Below are 11,043 nucleotides of genomic sequence, written 5' to 3' on the forward strand. Positions count from 1 at the left end.
TCTATATATTAGATTTTTTTAGACAAAGCCATTTATTCGATTAGAAATTACAAAGGAATGAAGGATAGATATTTTCTCTGACAGTCTATATAAACAAGTGTCTTTATTGGATTCCGAGATCATTGACCAACTACACGGGCTAGAAAGTGGCAAACATGTTCATAAAAAAAAATGTTCATAAAGAAACAAAAAACCCTTCAGCCAGAAACAAACATACGGCAAACAGCACACGATATTATTCCAATTAATCCATTTTATCATATCATATTATCATATTATGTCATGTACCACCCCCAAAGAGAAAAATGTTACACCTTTCAAAATGATCATAAATCGAACAAACAACAAAAAATATCTTCATTTTTGTTGTTCCATCATACGTGTAAAGTCCTCAAAACACACAAACCCATCACCATTTTTATCAACGTTACTAATCATACTTCTGCACTCTTCTAACGTGCAATCTCCATCTCCTAACGATTTAAACACTTCAAATAATTCATCGGCTGTGATCCGACCGTCCTTATCCGTGTCGAAAAACTCGAAAACGTCTTTAAGTTCGGTATCGCAAGATGGCGGTCCGAATGCGGCGCTAATCGCCCCGAACTCCTCGAGAGTTATTATTCCGTCACCGTCTCTATCGATTTCGCTTAACATAATTGTTAATTCGTCATGGATTTGGGGTTCTGATCCTCCAATTCGGTTTAGAATCGCTTCAAGCTCGGCTTTTGTTATCTTTCCATCGTCGTCCTTGTCTATAAATCTGTTTGACCAATTAATTAAGGAGAGTTAATAATTATTAAACATTTATAATAAGATTCATAAAAGAAAAAAAAACATTTTTTTTGGATAAAAGACCGTCACCTTTAGTTATGATAAATATTAAAAATGATAAAAACAGACTAGCTGAATATTAGATGTCTAGATTGGCTTTACAAACCCATGCACTAAGTGCAACATCCAAACAAGATCTTGCTGAATATGAGTTGGCATGGGTAAAAAAAATCTATGTAGAGTAACACTATGATATAATCTATCTACCAATAAACTAAAACGGGATTGACATGTTAATGAAATGACACGTAAAATAATCCTTAATCGACGCGTGTCCTTTTATTTAATTTATTTTTTTAAATTAACTTTTTTAGTTGTATATAATTTCAATTTTCTTATTAGACTTAGAATTAAAGCTCTAACATTGTTATTAATAAATTGTCACTTTTTCTTTCATTTTAATTATAATAAGTTATTAACATAAGACTTCAAAAATTTGATTTTATGATCCGACATCAAAGGCTTTTGCCATCATCCAGATCCACTATGCTTATAAGTTCCGATTTTGACGTGGTTCTAAAAATTTAAGGTAAATCCAAAATTCTAACTAAACAGATATCGTATATATCTTTACCGTTTATTATAATTTAGCTTCGATCATCGATTTACTTTAATAACAATTTATTTCATACTCACAAACGATGTATGAGACATGTTCAAATTTTCTTATGACTCAATTTATATAGCTACGAAACATCTTACCGATATTAGGAATAGTAAAATAATAACAAACTATCTAAAGTGACATAATGATATACTACTAGACTTGTTGATCTATATACAACTTTTGAACATACATGCATAACGTCAAAGGTTATTTGCATAAAATAATAACAAACAAAGCATTAATTTAGAAATCAAGCATTAAACTTATCTAAAATCGAGAGCAACTTTTGATTTTTCTCTATTATTGCTACAGACATGTTTTAAAATCATATCCTAATGATTTTCTATTTTTTCTAGTTTGAATAATTTTTATACTTGATTTTTAAATTTAGAGATCCATAAAAGCTTGTTGCTATTTTTTTTGCATAAAAAGCTGTATGAAACGTAAAACTTATTGTAAACGTTTTCGTGTATATTTATATATATTTGTTAATAGATAGATGTAACTAAAAATTTAGACATATGTATGTATGTATAGCTAACTAGCTAAAGGCTTATGAAAATGGACAATATAATATAATAATATATATATACCTAAAAGCTTGCATCATTTCAAACTGAACATCAGTGGAAATCTCAGACCATTCATCAGAGGATATTTCATGTGTATGCAAATTAGCATGTTGCAAAACACTTGTGGGAGTAGCCACACCATCAGATTTATTTTTTAATTTAGATTTTGATTGGAGATGACTTGATGTAGTGTCAGATGATGATGATGCAGAAGAAGATGTTGTGGCATAAGAACCAAAAGAAGATGGATCATTATTATTATTATGTCTAGAAACAGACCTATTTTTTTTAGATTTAAACAGATTTTTTGGGTTATAAGTGATCAGTTTCATAATTAATTGGAATTATTGACAAATGGGGGTTGTTGTGTGAAGAGACAGAAAGAAGGAAGGAAAGGAAAGTGTGGGATTTGGCAAGAAACAGGAAGGAAAGTGGAGGAGGTTAAATGGAGGAGTGGAAAGAGTGTGGAGAGTGAGCTTCCAGGAAGTTTCCTTGGGGACAATAACAATGACTATTTATACATTGGGTCCTATTGATAATGATAATATATATAGTCTACATATATGGTTGGGTTTGTGTTTTTTCTAATACATATATATATTCTGATGTATGAGGTTTTGTTTACTTGTGATAACAGATGCCGACTTGTGTTTTACGCAACATAAGTCATCATAAAATATTAAGTTTTTATAAAAAAAAAAGTGATATTCGTAGTAGAACAATTGATGTATTTATCATAAATGTATTATACTGACTTGTATAATATGCTATAAAAGTTGTACAGTGTGGCAAATTAATCACTATTTGTGGTATTAATATTATTTCCCTTTTATATTATACTATACAACTCGGTAAAACGCTTGTGCGGTTTATATATTAGACTACCCACGTCATGGGTATCTGATGATGTACCCTCTCAGCGGTACGCAGGACTTGCCACACGAAGGAGCAGTAACACGTTACGACACGAAGGCTGTTCGTAACGAAGGCTTCCGCGGTAAGGTAAAAAGGATAAGAATTATTCCCCTATAATTTCGGGATTTGATCTTATCACTTGCAGCCAATAATTACGAAAATAATATTCCTGGCCTAAGACTTAAGGCAACCCTAAAGAGGCTTAACTTTCTCTCCAAGATAAATTCTCCTATAAAAGGAGATTCATAAGACCTCACGAAGGCATCATTCATTCATTCTTACTCATTCATAAACTCTATCAAACAGATCAGAGCACATCTAAAGCATAATAGCACGATCTTAATCGGCTAACAATCAAATCATAATTGATTGGCGTAAAGAGATTCACTCTACCTTTGGGGAATCACCAAAAACACCCATCATCCCCCTTTCTAAACCTAATTTTGGTTTGGTGTACAAACAGTATCCATAGAATAATATGAAAGATGTTTATGAAGAGAATATTATTGTGAGTGATAAGATGGAAGATATTTATCATTGCTCATTGGGTGTTTGTTGGTAAAGATGATGAAGGACGAAGAAAGAAAATAAACTTGTGTTTGTTTGTACGAGAAGAAATTATTGTTGTTTTGTAATTATGTGATTGTTTGTAAAAAAGATGAATATGTTATCGTTGTTGGAAAAAAAATGTTTATAGGAAAGATAAGTTGAAATTTGACATGAAATGCTGATTAGACGTGGGAAGGAAAAATTGTAACCATTATAACACTCCTTTCTATATTTATAAAGGGTTATATGGCGATCAATATTTTTAAAAATAAAAGATTGATAATATAATTTAATCATTAATGTTAAGGGTAATTTATGTGAAAGTATTTTAAAAGGTACTAGATGAAATTGTTATATATTTTTCAAACAATTTGAAAATAGTTTTTTTTATAAAACAAGTATAAGTGATTCCTAGTTCCTTATGTCTCATGAGTCATGAACTCATGATTATTGACTTGTTGCAGTGCTAAAAAAAGAAAGTGAAAAGCCATGATCAACTCACGTTCCGCATGTTAGGTTTTACTCAGTCGACCTACAACTTTTTTGTCCATATTGGTTACTACCTGTGGTTGAGATTGAACCTACAAGATTTTCAATTAATCCCATCCCAAATTGCATCAACTAAACGTAGTCATTAACTAGAATTGAAGATTACCTATGCCAATACTTCCATTCCAAATTAAAGAAACACGGAAATAAACAAAAACGCACAAATATAGAGTGTTGTTGAAAGAGAAGAACAATCTCTTCAAGTAAAGTCTCATATATGTCTCATATATAAGGGGTATCATTTCATGCTAAGAGTACCTAAATGCCAATACTTCCATTCCAAATTAAAGAAACGCGGAAATAAACATAGACACACAAATATAGAGTTGTTGAAGAGAAGAACAATCCCTTCAAGTAAAGTCTCATATATCCTACGTTGGAAATTTTATGTAAATATATTATTTCATGTGTTAAAATAATATAAATATAAAATATTCAAGTGAATAGATATGTTAAGATGAAATTGAAAGTGTGTTTAACTAATGTGGGTTTGTCCATATTGGTAGAAGTATAAACATTAAGTGTACTTATAAGAAGAAACTAAGTGTTGGAGAAATCCTAATTCCTTATAAAGGGTGCGAAGAACCCGACACCCCCGCGCCTGGGGTTGGGGTCGTGGGCGATGAGGTGTAATGTGATGTTTTAGTGGCGCACTTTGTACTTGTGGCGTTTTAGTGTCCCCGGACTCCGCGAGCCACTTGTGTATAAGGTTTTGTTTACTTGTGATACATATGCTGACTTGTGTCTCGGCTAGAAAATGACTTATAGGTACAAGTAATTATGTGTCTCGTCTAGAAATGACTTATATATTTGAGTTGAAACTAGTTTTAAAACCTCACCAATGGCAAAATAAAAATATAGTTACAAGTGGTTTAATATCTTTTACTTTGATCATTATTAAATAATACCATATTCGAAATGTTTAACATGTATAATATAAGTAAATATGACTTTTTATTTTGTTTAAAGTTAATGGTGCATCTAAAAATGCACCATTCATTCATTAACATCTTAGTTTATGTGATTTTTTTAACACTTGAGCTTCATTGAAAAATTATAATTATCCTTGTTTAGCGCATTTAATTTCAATAGGCTTTGAATATGTGTGAGAATTCAAGACCTCCTTGTAGAGATTTCGCCAAGAATAATTCAAGACCCCCTGATTTAGGTACAAGTGGTTTAATATCTTTTACTTACTTGGACCGCTATTAAATAATGTCACATTCGAAATGTTTAACATGTATAATATAAGTAAAAATGCCTTTTGATTTTGTTTATAGTTAATGGTGCATCTAAGAACACACCATTAATTCATTAGCATCTTAATTTATGTGTTTTTGACACTTGAGCTTCATTGAAAAATCATAATTATCGTCCTTGTTTAGCGCATTCAATTTCAATAGGCTTTGAATGTGTGTGAGAATTCAAGACCCCCTTGTAGAGATATTAATAGTATAATATTTATAGGGTTAAGTGCACGGAAATATAATCAACTAAGGCTAAAAAGTTATTGTGTACATGAACTTACAAAAGGTTTATTGTATACATGAACCCTGCTAATTTTCTATTGTATACCGAAACCGGCCCCAAGGCTTGATGTGGGCCGGTTAAGTGCATGAAAATGTAATAAACTATGACCAAAAAGTTATTGTGTACATGAACTTACAATAAATATTTATTGTATCAAGATTTTTACAATTTCCACTTTTTTCTTTTTTTCATCTCCCACAACATCTCTCGGCGGCGGGGTGTAAAATGAATTACTTGTTTGTCGGTTTCATGATGAAATACAGAAAAAGGAATATCAAAGAGAAGAAGAAAAAGCAAAAGACAGTAACAGTGGACGACCAACATCTCCCACAACATTTCTCGGCGGCGGGGTGTAAAAAAAATTACTTGTTTGTTGGTTTCATGATGAAATACAGAAAAAGGAATATGTGCGGTGGTTTGACATCGTTTTTCATCAGTGATTGTGTTTGTTATTCATTTATTTGACATCATCATCATCAAGATATAAGATCCAATTTTTTTAAAAAAAATTCTCATGGTTTTAAATTATGATGAATGTGTGTAGTTAGAACTAGTTTTTTGACCCCGGGGGGACATTGCCCACGATCGACACTGCGTCATGCAAACATTTATACATACAACGGTACCTAAAAGTTTGGACACTTAAAATTTACTATAATTTAGTTAGAAGCCTTAAAATAAGAGATAAAAAGTAAAGAAAAAAAAAGATTTGATGATTAAAGTTAGAAACTCAAAGTTGATTAATAAAAATTAAAAACTATAAAACTAAAATATAATTAAGTTTGTATACAAAAAGTTACACTAAAGTTAAAAAACTAATAAGTTAAGTAGTAAAAATAAGTTAATAACTTTAAAATAAAAGATAGAAAGTAGAAAAAAAATTAAAAAAATTGATGATTAATGTTAAAATCCAAAGTTAATTGATAAAAATTAAAAACTTTAAAAGTAAATTATACTTATATATAAAAAGTTAGACTAATGTGATAAAACCTAAAAGTTAAGTGGTAAAAATAAGAAACTGTAAAAATATACAATCGTAAAAAATAAAAAATAAAAAAAAAACTGCAGAAAATGACAAAATAAGAATTTAAAAAGGTTACCGGCTAAGGGAATAGCAGGTCACTCGTGTATTCGATAACGTTTCTAATTTTGTTCATGTATACAATAAACCTTTAATAAGTTCATGTACACAATAACTTTTCGGCCTTAGTTGATTACATTTCCGTGCACTTAACCCAATATTTTATTAGTTTTAAAGGAAAAATCTATAAAAAGGTAATCTAGTAACACAAATTTCATATTAAAGGTAACCTATTTTGATTTCGTCTATTTAAAGGACCCTATTACTAAAAATTTCCTAATAAAGGGTATCTCGTTGTATTTTATTAATAGTATAAAATACAAGTTTCACGAATTACAATCAAGCCTAACATTCGATTTCAAGTTCTCCAATCTCGCAATGGTCAAATGTATAACAAAATTCCATTAATAAGTGAATTTCTCAATCAATAGTTCCATTTCCAAAGGAGAATCCACTCACAATGTCATTCTTAGTATACGACTAGCAAAACTTTGACTCTAAAAGTCAAAGTTTCATACATCTCAATTTAATCAATCCATTAACCACTATTTAATCATCACAAAAAGAGTTCAAATCACATGTCCAAGAAAACACAATCCAATCTACTCACTAATCATAATCATTTCATCATATAAAATATCAAAAGTGATGCATAGACATATATTCAATTAATGTTTTACAAATAAAATAGATAATGAAAAGAGTAAGAAAGTCAACCCAAATCTTCTAACAATAATACAGGATGGTGGTGGGGTCCTTTTTCTCTATCTTCCCCATATCTCCAAAGCCCTAAATTCCCAACTCAAAAGTTTAAATGTTCAATATGGATCTAATGTTGAAAGGATTTAGATGTATATTGGCCATTTTAGTGAAGCCTTCTGTGTGTCTTTTCTAAGCCCTCCAAATACACTGTTCTTGTTCTTCTACACTGCCCCTTCCCCTCTACTGCTACCCCCATCCCCTTTGCCTCCATCCCCTCCCCGTTCTCCCTCGATAACCTTTACTATGCTCTTCAAAGAGGACCTTATCAGGCCTCCGACTAATATGTAGAAGACGTATAGCAATCCTAGCAAGATATGGCCAATACAATCGGCCCAAAATAACATTTATACTACCAAGCTCCAACAGATCATGAACATTCTAAGAGATATTGTTGAGATACTTTCGAGTCTCATCGAATGGTTTTCTAGCTATCAATGAAGTCTGAGCCCAACACAACGCCGCATCATACATTTCGTCGCTAATACACACTGTCAGGTTCTCAAGATCTACTAGAAGTGATTATAAAGGCTTAGAGCATATCGAAGAAAGACAGTCTCATACTATGTAACTATGTATGTTTGATTGGCCCCTTTGATGGAATCAGGTTTACCATTATCGGCAGGTTCCTTGTTCCAGTTGTTCCTTCAACGCTACGCTTAACGTCCAAGACGCGTCTTCGAGAGGTCCGAATAATTAATACCGACAGGCGACTGTTGAGCACCAACATCAGCATATATTCATAGTTGGACTCCACTATCGGTTCTTGGCCTCTCTGAGATTTCAACTCCATTGGATCTTGAACCGTTTAAGATATCAACTCCAATATTTTTCTTTAGCCTCGCTGATAATCAATTAGGTAGAAGTCATATAATCAAATAAAGATGGAAAGCACTCTTAGTGCTTTATAAGCAACAACAACCCTTACCAGATCTTCAGGTTCAAGAACAGGTGGGTAATCTTTCTAGAAGTATTTTTGCGAATCGTTCTTTACTACCTTGACAGGTTCCTAAGACGCTTTATCACACCTTGGAACAACATATGAGATATAATTAGGGGTGTTCATTATTTGGTTTCACCCGAAAAACCGCCCAATCTAATTGAATTTGGGTTAATTGGGTATGGGTTGTTTGGATTTGGTTGGTTAATTGGTTATAACCGAATAAAAGTATCGGGTATTGGATTGGTTTTGGGTAAAAAATAAAATAAAATTTGGGGCCCAAACCGAAACCCGATAAGTTAATATTGATGAACTTGGTTATATCCGTAGTCAAAATGCAAGTATTCTAGAATAATTGTAGTATGATATCATGAATACAACACCATCACTATATTGATGTTGTTAATTTACTTAAGATATGTTACAAATTTAGTTCTAATTTACTATCCATGATAAGTCGTTATATATGTTTAGTTTAATTTTTGAATCATTTTACCTTTTCGGATTTATTGGGCCCCAATCCATTAAAACCGAATGTTTTTTGGGTGGTTTGGATCGGGAGTTTACATTTTTGGATTGGGTATTGGTTGGTTAAATTTTTATTTAAGACCCGATTAAACCAAACCGACTAACCTTATTAAACCGAAACCCGACCGTTTGAACACCCCTAGATATAATGTTATAATCATCATCGTTTTTATAAAGGGATATGGAACCCGGTGAGTATTTGCAAATGGATGAAATTGTTGAGATTCCTTACTTTGTTGTGGCTAATATATACCAAATTTCATATCCCCTCAATGAATACGATGATGATTATAACATTATATCTCATATGGTGTTCCGAGGTGTGATAGAGCGTCTTAGGAACAAAGAAGAACTATTCGCAAAAATACTTCGAGAAAAGATTATCCACCTCTTCTCCAACCAGAAGATTTGGTAAGGGTTGTTGTTGCTTATAAAACATGAAGAGTTCTTACCTTCTTTATCCGGCGATATGACTTATACTTGATTAGTTATCAGCGAGGCCAAGGAAAAATAGTGGAATGGATCTTAGACAACCCAAGATTTAACGGAGTTGAAATCTCAAAGAGGCCAAGAACCAATAGTGGAGATGAAGACTGAATCTATGTATCTTTAACATGCAGATGTTAGTGTTGAATACTCACATGTTGGTATTAATTATTCGAACCTCTCGATGATGCGTCTCAGAAGATAAGCGTTGAGAAAACAATTTGAAGTCCTACGGGACAAGGAACCCACCGATAATGACAAAACTGATTCCATAAAAGGGGTCATTTAGACATACATAGTTATGCTTTATGAGGTTGCCCGTTCTTCAATATGCTCTAAGCCTTTATCCATTTCTTGCAGATGTTGAGAACCCCATGACGTATAGTATCGACGAAATGTAAGATGCGGAGTTGTGTTGGGTTCAAAATTCATTGATAGCCACAGAACCATAAGACTCAGAAGGATCTGGACGATATCGCACAAAATGTTCAAAATCTGTTGGAGCGTGGTTGTATAAATGCTATTTTGGACCCACTGTATGGACCATATTTTGCTAGGATTGTTACGCGTTCCACATATTAGCCATAGGCCTGCTGAAGTCATCCTTGACAAGCAGAGTAGAGGTTAATAGAGGAGATCAGGGAGGGCAGGGGGCAGAGGGGAGGCTGCAGCAGCAGGAGAAGGGGGCAACAGAGGGGAGGGGTCAGTAGCAGAGGGGGTGAAGGGCTACATCACTAGTGCAGAAGAACAAGCAGTAATGTATTCAGAGGGTTGGAAAGGGGTACATTGAAAGCTTCACTAAAATGACCATAACTTTTGATAGAAGGACCCATTTTCCGCATGTGAACAGTCAAATTGATCATTGGAACGAGGAACATCAAGCTGCAAACCCATCTAAATACACCATAACCCTAAAAAACCACCCAAACACATATAGTTTGCTAGGATTGCTATTCGCATTTCACATATCAGTCGGAGGCTTAATGAGGTCCTCCTAGAGGAGCAAAGTAGAGGTTATCGGGTTTGATTATACTTGTTTTTGGTTTTGTCGAGGTTTGGTAACGCGATTTGGCTTCTAAGTTGGTCAATTTTACTGTCAAGCCCGTTTTTGTGGAAGTTGTTCTAGTTTCTATTGCCTTATGGAAATTCTATTGTCTTATGGAGTTTCGATTGCCTTATGGATATTCTAATATATACCTTTCGTTAATTTTCTAATGCCTTATGTCAATTCTAATGCCTTCTGTTAGTTTTCTATTGTCGAATGCTGTTTTTCTTGATGGACTTAACGACAATTAGTTGTTAAGTCCTGAATAACCATTAGTTTGCTACTGTCGGATGTTGTTTTTCTTGAAGGACTTAACAGTCGTTAGTCATTAATGTCCCTTTTGTGTTCCTCCTAAGAATATTTCTTTTTGGGTTATGATATGTGCTAGGTGGTCAATTTTTATCGTGTGGTGTACCTTGAATTAGCTTGATTACTTGTATGGTAGGTGGTGAACTTTCTCGAGTTCGGGAACTTATTCCCACCTTTATTGAACGCTGTAAATTTGTGTGATCGCCTGAGGTTAGTTCGTAGCCCCTACTATTTGCGTGCTTTGGGGGTGGAAATATACTCACTAAAAGCTAATGTGTTGTGTCGTGGATAATTATTGGGTTAAGTGCACGGAAATGTAATCAACTAAGACGGAAAAGT

The 11,043-nt window shown here is 33.2% G+C and overlaps 1 protein-coding gene across 1 annotated transcript; it reads right to left on the reverse strand.

Annotated features, from left to right (window-relative positions):
- Positions 1-214: 214 nt before the first annotated feature.
- Positions 215-2,428, reverse strand: LOC122607134 (squidulin). The gene is made up of 2 exons (XM_043780054.1): positions 2,035-2,428; positions 215-763 (listed from the first exon to the last, which is right to left on the reverse strand). Exons 1-2 carry the CDS (start codon positions 2,343-2,345, stop codon positions 358-360), a joined length of 717 nt encoding a protein of 238 aa, XP_043635989.1. The 5' UTR covers positions 2,346-2,428; the 3' UTR covers positions 215-357.
- Positions 2,429-11,043: the final 8,615 nt, after the last annotated feature.

This window comes from Erigeron canadensis, chromosome 7 (assembly GCF_010389155.1).
Source record: "Erigeron canadensis isolate Cc75 chromosome 7, C_canadensis_v1, whole genome shotgun sequence".
NCBI classification, from domain to species: domain Eukaryota; kingdom Viridiplantae; phylum Streptophyta; class Magnoliopsida; order Asterales; family Asteraceae; genus Erigeron; species Erigeron canadensis.